Source organism: Aulonocara stuartgranti, assembly GCF_965226115.1.
Source record: "Aulonocara stuartgranti genome assembly, chromosome: 4".
In the NCBI taxonomy this organism is placed as follows: domain Eukaryota; kingdom Metazoa; phylum Chordata; class Actinopteri; order Cichliformes; family Cichlidae; genus Aulonocara; species Aulonocara stuartgranti.
Genome location: NC_138942.1, coordinates 23,848,503 through 23,867,246, shown reverse-complemented (window position 1 = coordinate 23,867,246; position 18,744 = coordinate 23,848,503). Strand labels below are relative to the sequence as shown.

Sequence of the window (18,744 nt, the reverse complement as noted above, 5' to 3'; positions counted from 1 at the left end):
TTTCTTTTGCAGATCTCTTGTTTTTCTTTTTCGGGGAACGGGGGGTGTCTGGCCATTTATTGTCTCCGTATTTATGAAATTTGTTATTTACTAGTATTTTAATTTGTATTCATCTGGCTTTAAATAAAGGGAAAATCCAGCATGAGGTTGATCTTTGAGCCCTTGCACACCTTTGCAGCCATTTCCCAGACATGGATTAGCTTGTAACCATCACAGGCTGAAAGAAAAATGCAGTCTACTGAAAAATGATCAGGAAAAACTGAGCTGTGGTGCTTTAGTTGCCAGTCAAAGTTGTTCTTTGGAGATTTGAAAATAAGTGCCTAAAGGGATTATACAGATTCCAGCCCGTCTCATTGGTTCTCCGGGCTCATTGCTGCTTGCAAGGATCGTTACCACTACAGTTCAAAGTGAATCTGGAGCACAATTCCTTTGCAGACCAATATGTTTTTCTTATTATCATCAGAAGATGAAAGGGTGTAATGTCCTCGGATGTCTTGCATGATATTCTTAAGAAATCTAACACCTTTTGTTTTGCTTCCCCTCTGCTGTGGGTTTTTTTGTTTTTTTTTTATTTATCTCTGAATGATCTCATCTGACCAAAAAAGGAATCAAAATGTTGCGAAGCGGTTTTTTGTTTTCTTGTTTGTTTCTTCTGACCACACTGCTACAGGTTTAGGGCAGTTAAAAGTTGAAAGCTCTTATCACATCGCCAAGTTTGTCCTGGATCAACCTTGTGTCACCTCACCTGTGGCAGCTTGGACCACTTTGCGCCTTTCTTTCCTGCTTTGAAATGCATTCTCAACTACCAGAGGTCTTTTCACATCTGAGCAAAATTTATGTTAAGCACATTGCTGCCAGTTACGTGGTTAACTTCTAAGCATTGCACAACCTGACCTTGGACTGAATTTGCTGTGATGTCCATTGCTGGGAAATTGGTAACTGTCAAGTGTTTTCCACTTGTGAATAATCTTTCTCACTACAGTATGACCGACTTCACATTGTTTGGAAACGTCCGTATAACCTTTCCCGCGATGATGGGCAGTAACAGTTGCTTCTCTATAATCATGGCCGATGTCTTTCCTCCTAGCCATTGTGTCAACACAGTTGGATATCCCCGTGATGGTGATGGTGTTGTTTCCACATCATAACAATGTTGGTCCAGGAGAAACTGACCAAGGACATTGTGTAATCTGTTAACATTAGCCAAGACATTAGCTAATTAGCAGACTCCACCACACACACATTGCAAAGCCAACATGATTGGTCAGTTGCAATGTTGATCCTGGATCAGCATTATTATGATGACCAACACGGGGGCATGACATTCACCCTGTTAACACACCTGAATGCTCCAGAACAGCAAACTGTCGAAACCTCTGCTTTTATAGAGGCGCTCCGCTTGCTGATGATTGCTGCTAATCAAGTATGTTTGATTAGCAGCATCTGGCTGCTACTCACCCTCTTAATTCCCGTGTAAGCAGTAAGGTGGTACTTTTTCACACCACTGTATGAGTATCAGAATAGACATGTCCACTGCAATGTGCAACAAACCGAACTGCCTGACACACTTGCTTATGACTCATTTGTTTTCCTGTATCCATGTTAATGTTTGACCAGCATTTAGAAAAAAAACCCAACACATTAGCAAAAGAGTGCGGTCTTTCTCAACTGAGGTTTAACTCCAAGGTTTGTTTAGTGTTAGCAGTTTGTGCTGACCATAGTGGTGGTGGTGGGGGGGAGTCCTTTGAATTTCAGTGACTTTGATCCGTTCACCACTCCTAGACGATCAGAAGATGGTGAAATAACATTATTTCTCTTTTTCTTGCTAATGTTTGCTAGCAGAAATTAATTTAAGGATTTAATTCACATAAGAAAATTATCCAAACACTTCTTCCATCTTCTTCAGTTCGGCTTTCTGTATTTTTGTCAGAGCCACACCATACATCACAGAAGGGCTCCATCTTTTAAACCTTTGCTTTCACTCTTGCTGCTATCCTCATGTTAACACTCATCTCCACCCACACCCACTGTTGCTTTGCATAGTTGACCCCAGGCTTTTAAACTGATCTACCTTCACTAACTCTACTCCTTGGCTCTCCACTTTTCACACAAATGTATTGCTTCTGCTTCTCTCCAGGTTCTCTTCCAAATACCGTTACCTTAATATGCCAAAATCCAACATTTTAATGGAATGAACTAAATCTCTTTAGGTGTAGGATATATATACGTCCATCAATCCATCCATTCACTTCTGCTTATCCTTTTCAGGGTCGCGGGGGGCGCTGGAGCCTATCCCAGCTGGGCGAGAGACAGGGTACACCCTGGACAGGTCGCCAGTCTGTCGCAGGGCCAACACACAGGGACAGACAACCATTCGCACTCACTTTCATTCGCACATTCACACCTAGTGACAATTTGGGTTATCCAATTAACCTATCCCCACAAGCTGCATGTTTTTGGACGGTGGGAGGAAGCCGGAGTACCCGGAGGGAACCCACACAAACACGGGGAGAACATGCAAACTCCACACAGAAAGACCCCGGCCTGGTGTTAGAATTGAACTCAGGACCTTCTTGCTGTGCGGCAACAGTGCTAACCACCATGCCAGGATATATATACATGAATTTCCAAATTCAACAACCTACCAGTTGATATTTTTTCAGTCCTCAAGCTTTAGATACACGTTGATGGAACACAAATATTTTTTAAGTTAGTTAATATCCTTAATGGCTTTCTGCTTGTAAGGCTGCTAAACTGCGATTTTACCTTCAATCATTTCAGAGTTTCGACCACAAATTATATCCATGTCATAAGATTCCACATGACTAGTTTTTAGTGGTGTTACACAGGGCTCTGCCTTGGTCCCCCTTATATTTATCATTTCTTTTACCTTTAGTTCACAGTTGTAGGTAATTTGTCATACTTTTTCATTCTTATGCTGATGACACACAGCTCTGTCTCTCCACTAAGTCTAGTTCCACTTTCCTGCCTTATTCTCTTACTGAATGTTTACGGAAGATAAAATTGAATAAACACACACACACACACACACACACACACACACACACACACACACACACACACACACGTAGAAAAATATTTAGTATACACATCCAGAAATGCATATACTATTATATATTGTACATATATTTATTAGTTTCAGATGTAGCCATTCTTGTATTTTGCTTGTTTACATTATTGTATTTTGCACAACTCTGTTGCTTGTGAAGCTCGCACACAAGAATTTCACTCACATGTGCTGTACCAATGTACCTGCACATGTGATGTGACAATAAAAGTGATTTGATTTGATTTGAATTGTGGTTGTCAAATTAAACAGTGACGAAATAGAGGTTCTTCTGGTAGGAACTGTTTGGGATATATGTGATAAATTCTGTCTGTGCATGACTTTTCAGTTTGCTTACTGTGCACGCAGAGGTGTCCATGATGCAAAAATCTTCATCTTGGACTCCATCCACAAACATCTGGAGTTCCCTGACTCCTCCACCAGACTTCTATTTGCTGATCAGCGTTCAACACTCTGCAGCCTCATATCCTGGCCACTAAACTTTCCTCCCGATTTCACCTGGATGATCAGCTAATCCTGTGGATATTGGACTTTTTGACCAACAGGACTCAGAAAGTTTGGGTCAACAACTCTCTTTCCGGTCTCCGTTCCACCTCCACTGGCTCCCCCCAGGGCTGTGTGCTCTCCCCCTTGCTCTTCATCCTCTACACCGATGACTGCAGATCCACACAGCCCAACTGTCACCTGGTGAAAATGCTGACAAGACAGTTCTCCTGTCACTGCTGACAGGCCCCTCACAACACCACGGGCCCGCTCTGCAGGAGTTTGTAGAGTGGTGTAACAGCTCTAAACTTGAACTGAACGTGAGCAAAACCAAAGTGGTGGTGACCTTCTTCAGTAGGCAGAGGGATCTGGCTGCTTCAGTCACCACCACCATCCATGGGAAGCCAGTGAAGGTAGTTGAGGAGTACAAATACCTGGGAACCATCTTTGACAACCTCCTGAAATTCTCCAACAACACTGAGGAGATTCTCAGGAGGTGCCACCAACGGCTATACCTCCTTAGAAAACTCAACTCCTTTGGAGTCAGCACACCCATCATGATGACTTTTTACTATGCCTTCCTGGAAAGCATCATGACCTTCTCCATCGCCTTCTGGTTCCACTCCCTCAGCCTTCAGAAGAGGAACAGACTGAAGAAACATAAACTACTCTACACTCTTTTTATACTGTCGACACTTTACTCACTTTTACTCACTTTTACTCACTTATTCACCTTTCAGTCACTTTAATTTTAATACTGTGTAATTTTAAAACTGTGTATGTACTCTATATTGTGTGTATTTATTATCTCACCCCTACTGCCTGTTTATGCCCTGTCCTTATCTTCAACGTCATGCTGCTCTGTTGTATGTTAATTGCCCCTTAGGGATAAATAAAGTCTTCCTGATTCTGATTCTGATTTTCTAATCTCTCCTTCTTCTTTCCTCCTTTAATGAAGCACGCATCAATATCTCCACTTACATAATATTAATTCACCCATTCATGACAGTGCCTCTATTCTCACTCATGCTCTGCATTACTTGATTAATATAATTCTGTCCTCTCTGGGTTACCGCACAAAAAACTGGTTCAAAGTATGTGGCTGCTTGTGTTACCAGACCCTCTTCCATAAACCATATGTGTGATAAATGTCACATTAATTTTAAGTGTCTGCTTCTTATTTAGTCTCTCTGTAACCTCACACCTTCATATCTCTCTGATCTTCTGCACAGTGGCACTCGTACGTCCCGTATGCTGAGATTATACTGCCCTCTTACCAGACCACTGTGGGCTTCACAGCTGAGTGGCATGTCCTGCACCACATTTACAATATTGGCTTTAAAGGCAAGCCTTTAACCTCCTACGACCTGGCGTCCACATATGTGGACATCACATTTTAGGTTATTTAGACCAAAATACTCAATTTTGCTCTACAGGGGCCTGATATCCACTTACGAGGACATTATACTGCTACTGTTCTATCAAAATTTTAAACAAATATTTTCATATGTGGTGCTTATTTTTCTTAAAAACAAAAATAAGGTTAAAAAAAATCTGGTATTTCTTTGTTTTTACATTCATCGGGCCCCAATATGCCCAAATATCAAAGAGAGTTTAAAGCCCGCTTATTCTGTTTGATTCTGCATTGTTGTTAATTTATGAATACTGTGAGTTTGGTATTTAATTAATGTAAGATGTCCTTGAGTGTGTTCAAAGGTGCCTATAACTATCATTTATATGATAATAATACATTATTATTGAAAATATTTTTATACTATCACCTGCATCCTTAGATTTAAGTCACCATTTACTCATACACTTAAAATTCTAAATGGTTTGTATAGCACTTTTCTAGTCCATAGGACCCCAAAGCGCTTTACACTACATTCAGTCATCCACCCATTCACACACACATTCACACACTGGCGATAGCAAGCTACATTGTAGCCACAGCTGCCCTGGGGCGCACTGACAGAGGCGAGGCTGCCGGACACAGGCGCCACCGGGCCCTCTGACCACCACCAGTAGGCAAACACGGGGTTAGTATCTTGCCCAAGGTCCAAATGACTGTCTTAGTCAGATTTTCTCTTAATTATGTTACACAAAATATTCTGTCCTTAGACTCCCCTGTATCATAGTAACTCCTCGCTGCTGCCCTGTGATTGGCAGACCACATCTGTGGTAGCGTCACAAGACAGATGAAGTCGGTAGAGACATTCTCTTCCTGTTCTACTTTGTCGCTTAACATATATTTATTTGACCTTAATTTTCAAATTTTTTTGGTCTACTATTACACTATTTTCTATTTTTAATATATCGTTTGTTTTGTCTGTATAACAGAAAGAAACAGCAGCTCACCAAGCATGTGATGAAAATGGTGAAAAGAAAAAAAAAGGGCACTGCAAAACGAGGTCCTGTTTCCTACTCTGATACCACAACACACACACCAGTCTTATGACTCACTGTAGGTTATTTTGGAGATGGTGCTGCTTGCACTTTTAGCATGCACAAAACAGAGATAAATATTGCGCTCGAAATAAAAGCTTAGTCAGGGGAAGTTCTGTAATATCCCGCTCAATTAACATAAGTTTTTTTAGTTTGCAGAACAAAAGCAATATGATTCATGTCCATATAAAGTAAACAAAAATGAATGAATAAAATAACCGCTTTTATAAAATGCAATCCCAATTCATATTATAACTTGGAGAACTGGGTCTGTAAATGGCAGTAGTAGCTAAAGCGGTTATTTGGCTCTTTGTGTGATGTGTAAAGGCAGTAGAATGGAGGTGGTTTCAACACAAACCACTGAAACTTGTGTTTTTGTCACAACCTCCTGCCTCTCCTGTCAACCCAGACCTATATAATAAGTATCTGTAGTAGCAATCTGATCCTTTACTACACAAAGATAGGAGGTGGAGGGGTCTCTTTGAAGTTGCATATGCTGACTAGACAATGCATAAACTGTCAAATTCAGCTCTAGCTGAATGTGTTAAGTGTGAACTGATCAGCAGATAGTACAGCTTTCATGTCTGAGCTCATCTGTTATGAAGCCTGTGTGAAGCTATTTTGACATTTTTGCAGAAGTTTAATGTAGATACAAAATGTCATCGTTCACTATGATGAATTAAAAGTCCAGTGGTTCATGCTTTCAGTGTGTAGTTCCGCGTTGTGGTGCCATGTTCCCTTTTACAGAGAATCCAGCATTGCTAGCTGCTAGCTCTGGTTTATCACAGCAAGCTAACATGTTTTACGTTTTTTTTTTCTCTGTTTATTTTAAGTTGCATATAAATTTTGTGTATACACACACACACATATATATACTTATATATGTGGAAACTACACATATATACACCATATACATATGTAGTGCATGAATTCTGACAGGATTGTGCTATCTTTGGCCCAACACATTGGGTTGTTCACTTGATGGAACTACAGATAAGAGGGCACTTATGCTATCTACCACATTTGTTTTGAACATTTGCAACTTATCTAGTCTTTGGCCCCACACGCTGTTGTTCATCAGTGAAGTCGATAGTCCAAAGCTTGAATAACACTGCAGCACATTTACCATCAATGTCTGGAAACATCTGATAGTTGGGGATGTTTTGCACGGACCCTGCATTTTTTCCCTGTCCCAACAATATCAAATATTTCTCCCACAGCCCACCAGTTAGGTTAACTGGTGAGTTTAGCTCTGTTAAAGCATGTACAATAATGCTGTATATGAATGTATGCATCTGCATAACTTTGCGCTGAACATTGGGGGGGGGGGCTGTCACGATCGCTGTCTAAATAAATAAATACATCTGGGTAAATTCCAAGATGATCAAACATGCAACTATTTTGCTGGTAATACCTGAAATGAGTAAAGAAAATCAACAGCCTATTTATGCAAGATAATTCATAATTTTATTGGGGGGGTTATATTAGTTGAGTCTGATTGTTGGGGGGGATGAGTCAATAAATGATGTATTTCTGTCAGTTAGGAGAACTAATCTTGAAACAGTGTTAACCCAGTAGTTTTCAAGAGCAGCACTGTGCTTTGTTTTATAGAGCTGTAGGGTTCGTATTATGAGTATACCCTCCCTTGTTATTCTTCTCACCTTCTCGCCACTGAACATTTCCCCACTATGGTTGTGGTATGATGATTTTGTTGCCTTCCGAGCACAAACATCTCTATGGTCTTTTCGACGACTTCCTGCCACAGGCACAGCGGACTTTGACCTTTCAGTGAGTGTCATATACGCTCACCAACCCCCCCGCTCCTTTGCACATTTAAACCCTCCCCTGCTCTCGTCTCGCTGGTTCTCACTGATGCTGACACCTAAGTAACTGCAGGAACCCGTGGCGGCTGCATCACGCCATCACCCTCTGGCCTACTACTGCAGGCCTAAGCCCACTCAGGCAGACAAAGTATAGCTGAGTTCAAAAACACTGTGTCGCAACAGTTGTAATGTTCTGCATGAAAGTTTTTTTTGTGCGTGTGGTTTGTAGGCCTATATGATTAGTATAAAGGCAAGTTACACAATGGCCTCCGATGACCTTTAAGACAAAGATGAACAAAAACGTTCTGCAAACTTAAATTGATCTCACTGATTTGGTTTGCACAATCACTGTGCTCGCAACCTACAAACCTACAAAAGTTTGTGTGTCTTGTTAAACAGGAGATTCTCTGTTTCTTTTCTTTTTTTCAACTTTACCTATCACGTTTAGCTTGTTTGGTATTGTTTTTATATATTTCGGATTTTACTGGCAATATGCACAAAGACAAATTCTGGTTTCTTACGGTCACTTTTCTTGTGACAACCTTTTGAGGTGCAAATTAACCAGATTGTGCTGTATAACAAGTGATGCCCTTCCAGCTCGTCATTTTGTATTTCTAGAAACTCGCTTGCTTACCGTTTTGCCCCATATCACCATTAACAACTGCCACATAGCCCTCGCTGTAAGGGTTAACGTTTGACACAGTGAGACGGAATAACAGGTGGCCTTTGACTACAGAAATGCCTGGTGGCCACTGACTGAAGAGCTGTCTGCTGCTTTAACTTTCAACCTCCTTTACTCTCTGTCTCTTTGGAAGTACTTCAGTATGTGTCTGCAGCGGTTGCGGCTGTAACAGCAGCGGTTTTCATGCACAGCTTCTCGCGTTTGCATTTTTAAATAACCCCACGATTCTAAATCGGGTAGCTTTAGCCTATATAATCCTTTGAATGTCCTTTTTAAGATGAGTTTCATTGACATAAACCACTTCATAGAGCAATTCGCGAGTTTCTCTTTATACAACCCACTTTACAATTGTGATTGAAACAGGATGTGGTTGGATTTCTTGTTTTCGGTACAATTATTATTACCTTAAACAAGGCAACGGGGCCTCAGGTAGCAGTTGCAGCTGGTGGTGAGCAGAAGGAGGTGTTGTACAACAAGCCAAGCCCCCACCGCCCCCACCACCACCATCATCATCTCACTCTCCACCCCGGCCCATCGTCTCTCATTATCACTCACCGCTGCACGAAGCTTCCTGTAAGCCCCTGTAAGCTGTGGTTTCAAGTGGAAAATATCACTGGGCACTTAAGAGAAGAGGGAGGGGTGAGGAGGAGGAGGCAGGGGGATGACTGTGAGTGACAGAACGACAGCACCAGAAAAGACGGCGATGTTCAAATAGAAAGGAACAGAAGGAAATCTTCTCGTCAGTCCAAAAGAGGAAGCAACAATGTGTTTCCTGACCACCTGCTACCAAGACTCATGAGGTAATTTATTACTTCTTCAAACATTTTTTATTAGTCCTGTTTAAGGGGGGGGGGGGGGGGGGGGGGGAATTACTATGTTAATTAATAAAAACAATCATTTGCTGATGTAATAATTTTAAAGTACATACACACAAACACAAGTGTGTCTTTCAGCTTGGAGTTGATGATTTTTTACTGTACTGGATAGTTTTAGTGAGTTTTTGGAGTCAAAATAGCGTGATGGGAAGATTCATCTCTTTCAGGTCACATAATGTTCCCCGAGGTTTTTTTTAGACTGGTTTGTTCATCTTCTCTCATTTGTTTCATTAGCATAAAGCCACACACACTGCAAAGTATGAAGTCAGCTACTGTAAACTAAATAAGGTGTTGCTTGCATTAACAGTATGGCTTAGAGGAGGTCCTTACTGTAAAACACAGTTGATATATTGCCACAGCTTTTCAAGCTGTGAATATTGCCCTTCCTAGAAGCTTTGTGGTGATTGTATTTAGCTGACTTCCAGGTCTAAGCTGGTGTATTTACAACTTTTTATTCCTCTCGCCCTTCTAACGCTCAGTGTATGACCGCTCTTCTCTGCCTACAGTCATACCACATTCGCAGCGATGGAGGTGCTGCTGTGCTCACACCTCCTGATAATTATCATTTCAGTGCATGCGGCCCACTCCCACAGACTCTCACATGGTATGAGTGTATATATTTGAGTGCACACAGAGTTCAGTCTAATCTGAACGTAAAGTCTCGTGATACTGATAAAGCAACACTATCCCAACTCCTGTTTTCTGTTGTGTCTCTGTTACTCAAGGACTTTCCTGTGCAAATGACTTTTACAACAATGTCAGCTGCACGCTGAACAGCTCTGCCGTGGGTCCCGGTGCAGACTGTTGGCTTTCGGGTGTGATGACAATCTGGACACATGGCAGTCCTGCCCTGTATATGTAAGATATTTCTGACATACTGAAAACTGTGTGTATTAGTTGGGGGACAAAGGTTTTAATTTTACAAAAAGGAACATCATGGGTCACAGTTTGGCTACAAAACGTCAGTGCTAAGTGAAGATTTTGCCCTTTTTGTGTCCTTTTCTCATCTAGCCAAAAATGCAAGCTTGAACAACATGAGAACTCTCTGTTTGGCTGCAGTATTGTCTTTGAAAACAAAGTAAGTATCGGACACATGCAAACATGGCAAACTGGATTACTCACACAAGTTCTATCCTCATTGTTTAATGGTTTATTGCTTTCTTCCAGACTTTAAATCCTTTTAAAAGACTGAACTTTAGTGTGAATTGTAATGGAGTGTTAGTGGAGGCCCTAATAAACTATCGCCCAGTAGATTGCAGTGAGTAGCTCTGACTTCTATTCAAATTGTTGTTGATACACCGCACAGTTGGAATAAGTTACAACGATGGATTAATAACTGCAACAATTACCAACATTTAATAATCTGCCTTGTTTGTGCGTCTGTGTATGCAGTTATAATGAATCCTCCAAGTGCTCCCAATGTCAGCATCAACGGCACAGACCTCTACATAACGTGGAGCCCAGGCGAAAAAATCTTACCGTACTTGTCAGCCCTTTACTTCCATATCCAGACCAAAACCAGTGACCAAGATTGGACGGTGAGCATCTACATAAATGCAGTAACAGAGTTTTTAGACAAATTACTGAGTAAATCAATAAAGCCATTTGTATCATATTTGCCACATGTTCATCAATTTCTGAGACCTCATCTTATCAACATTAGCAATACTTGCCATGATTTCAAAACGTTATGGACAAAACTCTTTTTTTTGGTCTAAAATTAACATTGTTCTTAACGAAATGTTGCTGAAAATGCCCAATGTATGAAATGCGATAGAAAAAATATATAATAAATAAATTATAAAAATATATCATAAACAACATGATACAGCAAAACATGTTTTGTAGATTTTGTTATAAGGATTATTAAACATCTCAGTTCCAAAAGAATCAGAATTTTCTGGGTATTTTTTGATGGGTTGGGTCTTAAAGAGGACTTGAGCAAAGTTTCCCAGGCTTTCTCAAGATTTTTCAGGCTTTTGCTTTGGACATCTTCTGCTTCTTCATTCATTTTTAGTCCAGTCCTTGTATTTGATCATGTTCAGATGAATTTGGCACAAAAAAATGTTTTAAATGGTGTATTTTAGGCACGTTGTTGCCAGAACCCTGTTACAAAAACACATCAGATAATACGGTAGGACAAGAATAAAACCAAAGACTCCAAAAAGCCATAAGCTTAAAAAACTGATAAACGTGTAAAAGCAAAGGACAAAAGAGGAAGTTGGCAGGCCTAAATACTATCTGCAGTAGATGAAGACATTCTTAACAAAAGGAAAAAGGGAGAAAATTTGAAATTTTTAGATTCAAAAAGGATGTATGGAGGAGGTGATCTCTAAAACACAGCGGAGGCTCTGTCGTGGATTAGGGCTGCTTTTCAGCCCATGGTGTTGGAGATCTTGTCAAACTGAATTATCAACAAAGAAAACCACCATCAGGGTTTGATTCACCATCAAACACCACCTGGAAAGTGTCTGATTGATTTGTCAGCATGACAACGATCCCAAACACACTGCCAATGCAGTAAAAGCATACCTGATAGAAAAAACACACACAATGGAGGATCAGTCATGGATTGGCCTCCCCTGAGCTCGGACCTCATCCTGACAGAGAACAGAATAAAAGGCAGCAAACATCCAAAGAAGAGCTTTGATTGTCCTTTAAGAAGCCTGGAGAAGTATTTCTGTATTTTATTCCTTTATTTTGACCCTGTCTTGAATTTTCAATTTTTCAGGAGGCCAGAGATTTCAAAACACCAGACAAAGAGCTGAGATTAGCTCTGTCTGAACTAAAGGGGCATGGGGACGTCAGAGTGAGAGTTAAAACTGAAAAATCTGGATATAACGGCCACTGGAGCCACTGGAGTCCAGCGTCATCCTGGAAAGTGAATTCATCGGACAACCTTGGTAACAACACAAACAGTGTAAACGGTGAGCTTGGTGAACACTCTGCTTATCTCTTGTCAGTCTTAAAAGCATCACAGTTCAACCTTTTCATTGGGAATAAGTGCAGCTGGAAAAAAGGATGCATCCAGTCTGCTTCGTTGTCTAGGCAACAAAGTAAAGGTCAACTGAATATGTACATTTGTGCATGTTCAGTCTGTCTGCTCTCTGTTTCAGAGGGATTTAGTCTGTCTTCACTGGTGAAGATGGGACTGTTCGGCACCGTGTGTTTCATTATTGTTGTTGTGCTGGTCGTTTACAAAAGATGCAACACCAGGGGGTGAGTAAACTGTGACTTTGGCTGTTATCAGAGTGCGCATATGTTTGCATGTATGTGTGTATATCTACACACTCTGTATATCTGATATACACGCTCGACCCCATGTTGTTTCAGGCTGCTCGAAGGGAAGGCAGTACCGAACCCTTCAAAGTATTTCCAGTCGCTGCACTCTGTCCACGAAGGAAACCTAAAGGTAAAAATAATAAATGTTCTCGACTAACAATCCATTTATCAAAATATCCAGCCGCAGGCAACACAGACCGCTTCACTGCAGAGGTGTCAACACACAGCAAGTAGTATATTATGTGGTATTCATGGGACCTTTAACTGTTTAAGTGTGAGTGTGTGCGCTGTTCGCTGGCTAAATTTGTTCACTTTAGACGTGGATCAAAACAACATATAAGTATATAATGCAAAGGCCACGGTGTTAGTTTATGACCTGCTTCTCCTTCTCAGTAATGTTTATTAAATGAAGACAATGAAGTTTGATTAAAATGATAAAATGTCATAAAGTTAGCTCTTCATCAAAGGCGCTGATTCCCACAGCCCACAACAAAGGGAGAAAGACCTGAACCGCACTCCCGTCAGTTGTCTGTGGCGATGGGTTTGGATTCCCGCCACACCTGAAATAGTTTGTAAAGTTCTAGTTTTCTGCTTTCTGGCACATTCGCCAAGATTCAACCAGTTAAACTGTCACTGCGCATGTTCACTCTACATCATACAAACTGTAAGGCTGGTATCCCAAAAGAGAACTGCTGACATCCTTTTATGGGAAAAAACGAGTAATACCATCACAGAAACATACGCACAACTTCAATTCTGCATTCAAAATCTCACACAAACTTCTACTGAGCAAAGTAACTTCATAAATACATATAGCATTTAAATAAATGTGAGTCTGAGCATCCAAAAAGCACCATATTTCATAAAATAATCATTGATGCATACGGATCATTAAGAATGAGACATTTTTAACAGTTGTCCTCAAACTGAACAAAACGAGAACAGCATTTTTATTATTAGAGCAGTTTTTCCCATGGTGCTGTAACTGTCTGTCTGTCCTACACATATGCTTAAACAGCGAGTGCAGGTACCAAGAATCTTGGATTGCAATTGGTTTGAAGCCTTTTTGTTAAGTGGACAGCCTAATTTCTGCAATGAAAATGTGAAATTCAAACAATTTGAGGGGGAAATTAGAACAGATGTTAATGGCTGCATCAGTGGGAGCAAAAGATAAGTTTTCCTAATCCCTCCTGCTCCGTGATTTTGACCCTTGTTCAAGCAAAATATTCTAAAAATGCACTTAAGCTCACTCGTGAAACCTGTCCTTACTATGCAAAGTGCTAATTCACCTTTCAGTTTGTTCAGTTTCAGAGTGTGACGCACATACACACATTCTGATACTGTTGTGTGATTCTTTGGGTGAATATTATAGTCTGAGTGTTTTCCCCCCCACAGAAATGGCTGAATCCGCTCTCAGTTTCAGAGTCGTTCTTCACAGCACAGCCCATCGACCAAATCTCCCCCGTGGAGGTGTGTGAGGACTTTGATGTAGTCCCATCCACCTCTCCCTCCTCCAGCTCCAGCAGCGCCCTGCTTCACTTCCAGAACTCAGACACCAGCGGCATCGTCAACAATTCCACCTCTTCATCCATCTTCTCCAACCGGAGCTATTTCACCTCCAGCTCCTCCGGTGGCTTCGCGTGCATTGACCCCACCCCGGCCTACTTTACCTACCACGATGATTTTCACCCGTCCTTCTGCCCTTCGCTCTGCGGTTTTCCAACCTACGAGAGTTTGAAGAGGGAGCCGCAGAGCCCAGACTCGGGCTTCGGAATCGAACTTGAAGCTGACAATGAGGAAGAAAGGTACATGGAAGGAGGAGAGCAATTTCTCTTGGATGATCACAACATTCCTTTCCTCATCCTTCCTGTACGCTTTCCTCCACACACATGCCCCGCCTTCTCTCCTCCAACACCTCCCAGCCTCCTTGTTGAACCACAGATGTCCTCTGACAACCATCAGGAGGATACACCCATGACAGCTGCTAGCGATGATAGCTCTTCAGCCTGGCTCGTGCCTGGCGCCATGTGCAGATCTTCCTCCATGCCCATGGAGCCCGGTAAAACCGGCTACCTGACACTGAAAGAGCTGCAGGCAACATTCAGCAACAAATCCATCTGAAAAGTTGCAATTAGAGTTTCTGTGCAGTCAATTAAAACTTCTTCTGTTTACACAACAAACAAAGTGTAACTTCTAGTCTGACAAAGAAACGAATTCCACGATCGCCTACATGATTTATTCGTGTACGAGTTATTTTGCAGACATTAGAGCACAAAAGAAAATGCAAAATTGACATATCAACAAAGATGTTGAGCACGAGCGGGATACACGGCAAATCGCCGTGCAGTTTTGATTACAAGTGCCTAAATAAGTGCCTGAATGTGTTTCAGCATGGCTGCTGAGTGCTTAGACTTGCTTCCAGAAGCAAAGCGTTACTTTATAAAGCTTTATGGCAAGTGTGCCGGCAATCACCCAGTGTAATCATGGTGAAAGCGAGCGTAATACTCTTTCTATCGTTTCCTTCCATCAGACATGTAGCTGTATAGCTGCTGAATGCTAGTGGTGAATGTATTTTTGTTGGAAAGCTCCCATTCAGCAAGCTGATCTGAGTTTTGGCATTAAGGAACATTAATAAAGAAACAAAAAGCTACATAGGTCTAAGGGGAACTCCAGTGATATTTCTTTGCCAATAAACTATGAAAAAGGCCAATTTTATATAACATATATAGTCATTTAATCAGCTGTTGCTATAAAAGTAGAGAAGCTTTCCTGTTTACATGCTAATCGGTTAATGTAGGTTTCACTTTCACACTTCTGGTCTTTTGTTTAGATGGTTTGGAACCTATAACTGGTATCATAGCAAGAAAAATATGCACATAAATCAGTGTTTCTGACAGAGCATGCTAACCAGCAACCTACTCCTGAAAGCAGTACAACGCTGCAGAGTTAACCAGCATGTAGGCTGCTGCGGGGGCATCATTTAGCCTCATACTTAGCATCTCATCATCATGTCGTACTTTTAGAAAAAAGCCTTAAACAAAAAAAAGTATAAATGCCACAACAACACATAAATGCCCTTTTAAAGTTTGCTTTTTATTACTTTAAATGAATTCCAAATAATCAAATAGTATGAGAGTGCTTTAAAGCTCCTATTTTTGTTTTGTTGTTAGACAGAAAATGATTTGTTGCTGCAGGTTGATTTTGAACTTTTGAAGTAGTGAAATGTTCTTTTTTTGGTGACGTATTGTGTGTGCTTATTATGGTAATCATGATGCCTTTTGGCTGCATAAAATTGAAAGGGAAGGGACCAAGTCTACACCAGCAGTAAGCATTATGTTGATTCGAGTTAACACTGACCTGTTGTTGAGAAAGAAAAAAAAGGCAGCTGGTTTGCCTCTGTGTTGTTTTTAGTGTGTATTTGCTATTGTGCTGATATAGTCTTTATTCTTCTGTCTGTAATGATGAACATTTATAATCACTCAGAGCTGACATCTGCCAATAAATCTAAATAAACTTTACAGAGTGAGTAATTGTGTTTGTGCTTACAGTACACGCTTAGCAGATCTGCTAAATTCATTGGACTGCTCATTGTAGATTTGTGTAGTGTAAGCCGTTGAGGTCAGTGTAAAATGTCGCCTTGTCTCTACGCATGCAGTATGTTTCCATTACGCTCAGTGGCATCTGTACAGACGCCAAACAAAGTAAAAGCTCTAGTAGAAATGGGTCACCCTTTGACTTCCTGTGTCTCTGTGGAATGAGGGCTGAGGGGTGGGCATGTACCGACTTGAGAAAGAGTGTGGGAGACAGCCTGTGTGTTTGCACGTTTCTATATATATGTGTGTGTGTGTGTGTGTGTGTGTGTGTGTGTGTGTGTGTGTGTGTGTGTGTGGGCCTGTGTGTACTTTTGAGTTTTTACATGTCCTGTCAGGTGGTCCTGGTAGCGTATGTGTGAGTGAGCGTGTGTATTAGAGTGTGGTTTGACATTTAACTTTGACACAACAAGCAACATCCGCTCACCTCACACAGAATTTACAATATTTAGCCATGTCAGTGCTGTCGTGCAAGACTCTGCTCCTCACCAGTTTGTCTGCATCAGAGTCACAGCAGCTTCAAACGTATTATATCAGGGATAAATTACATTGAGCCCCCTGATTAAAATACACAGAAAATAGTTGTTTTAAAAAGAGCAATTTGTGTCTGTATGTTTTTAGTGTTGCTCGCTATTAGGTAGCCTGTTACGCTGACCAACAGTAATTCATTATGCAACTAAAGCATCCAATCTATGGTGAAGATACAGACACACTAGAGGCAAATACTCATACATATTGTATTTGCATGAGTATTTATATTTCACACACTGTAGAAAAGGCAACCTGTCACAATATGTGATGATTTAGTAGCATTACATAAAGACATGCAGTTGCACATCCATTCTTTTGGAAAATGGTCAAAGAACAATACAAAACAGCACTAATGCTTGGGTAAAACAGGACAGCTCCTTGAATTGATACTGGTTACCCAGTAGTTTTATATCCAGTGACTTTGTGCATGCTGATGAGATTTATGCCCAGTTTATTTTTAGTGTGCATTTCAATTCTCATCTACAGTCAAATGTAAAAAAATAAGTTTTCACCAGCGTCTTTGAGCCCTTACTGCTTCCATGGAAATTAAGAGATTAAGTAGCAGCCGGGTGCTGCTACTAATCAAATGCATTTGATTAATTGATCATGAGCAAGTATGAACAAATCTGCTGGTTTGGAGCATTTAGATGCGTTAATGCAATCCCACAATCTTCCCAGGAGTGGACGTCTGAGCAAATTCACCACAAGGTCAGACTGTTCCCACGAGCCACATCTCAGACTCTACAAACCTCAGTTACCGTGTTAAATGTCAAAGTTCGTGACAGTAGACTGAACAAGCGTGGCTTGTTTGGAAGGGTTTGCATGGATAAAGCCTCCTTACACAAAAACATGGCAGAACAGCTTTGAATGTTTGCAAAGTTGCATCTGCACAAACCACAAGACTTCTGGAACATTGCCCTTTAGCCAAATGTGAAAAAAGTCAAGATGTTTGGCCACAACACACAGCACCATGTTAGGGGAAAACCAAACACAGCACATCAGCACAAACACCTCACACCAACTGTTAAGCACGGTGGCTGAGGGGTGATGATTTGGACACCTTTAGTCATTCTCACAGCAGACTCAAGGTGCTGCAATGGGCCTGTCAAGGTCCAGACTTCAACCTGAGTCTGAACGCTGTGGTTGGGCCCTAAGACAACTGTTCATAAACAAACCTCAATAAACTGAACAAATAGTAAAGAAAAGTGGGCAAAAATATCCTCAGCAATGATGTGGGAACCTGATAAAGTCATACAGAAAACCAGTGTTTTGTTGATATTAGAAAACTGACGGAAAAAGAAAAGCGATTCCTTCCTCTCCTTTGAAGTCTGTTGGGTTTTATCGTTTCCAAAGTGTCTTTGTCGTTATTCATTAATTTTTCCATCCATCCATCCATCCATTTTCATCCGCTTTGTCCGGGGCCGGGTCGCGGGGGCAGCAGCCTAAGCAAAGAGGCCCAGACCTCCCTCTCCCCAGCCACCTCCTCCAGCTTATCCGGGGGAATACCAAGGCGTTCCCAGGCCAGCCGAGAGATATAATCTCTCCAGTGTGTCCTGGGTCTGCCCCGGGGCCTCCTCCCGGTGGGACATGCCTGGAACACCTCACCCAGGAGGCACCCAGGGGGCATCCTTGTCAGATGCCCGAACCACCTCAGCTGGCTCCTTTCGATGTGGAGCAGCAGCTGCTCTACTCTGAGCCTCTCCCGGATGGCCGAACTTCTCACCCTATCTCTAAGGGAGAGGCCAGCCACCCTTCGGAGGAAGCTCATTTCTGCCGCTTGTATCCTTGATCTCGTTCTTTCGGTCACTACCCACAGCTCGTGGCCATAGGTGAGGGTAGGGACGTAGATCGACCGGTAAATTGAGAGCTTCGCTTTTACACTCAGCTCCCTCTTCACCACGACGGACCGGTGCAGCGTCCGCATTACTGCAGCTGCAGCCCCAAT

The 18,744-nt window shown here is 41.6% G+C and overlaps 1 protein-coding gene across 2 annotated transcripts; it reads left to right on the top strand.

Moving 5' to 3' along the window:
• Window positions 1-9,087: 9,087 nt before the first annotated feature.
• On the top strand, window positions 9,088-16,196 carry il2rb (interleukin 2 receptor, beta). Of its 2 annotated transcripts, none has more exons than XM_082531984.1 (10): window positions 9,088-9,321; window positions 9,903-10,000; window positions 10,122-10,254; window positions 10,408-10,474; window positions 10,564-10,654; window positions 10,789-10,934; window positions 12,128-12,323; window positions 12,513-12,615; window positions 12,730-12,808; window positions 14,074-16,196. In XM_082531984.1, the coding sequence occupies exons 1-10, from the start codon at window positions 9,317-9,319 to the stop codon at window positions 14,797-14,799; spliced, it is 1,644 nt and encodes a 547-aa protein (XP_082388110.1). In that variant the 5' UTR covers window positions 9,088-9,316; the 3' UTR covers window positions 14,800-16,196. The 2 variants fall into 2 exon arrangements, with proteins under 2 accessions (XP_082388110.1, XP_082388109.1); XM_082531983.1 differs by having other exon boundaries at window positions 12,492-12,615.
• The last annotated feature ends 2,548 nt before the right edge of the window (window positions 16,197-18,744 follow it).

Coding starts and splice junctions, on each gene's coding strand:
- il2rb (XM_082531983.1), top strand. Junction 10,001..10,121: donor CTCCCACAGACTCTCACATG/GTATGAGTGTAT, acceptor CTGTTACTCAAG/GACTTTCCTGTGCAAATGAC. Junction 12,324..12,491: donor CAACACAAACAGTGTAAACG/GTGAGCTTGGTG, acceptor GTGCATGTTCAG/TCTGTCTGCTCTCTGTTTCA.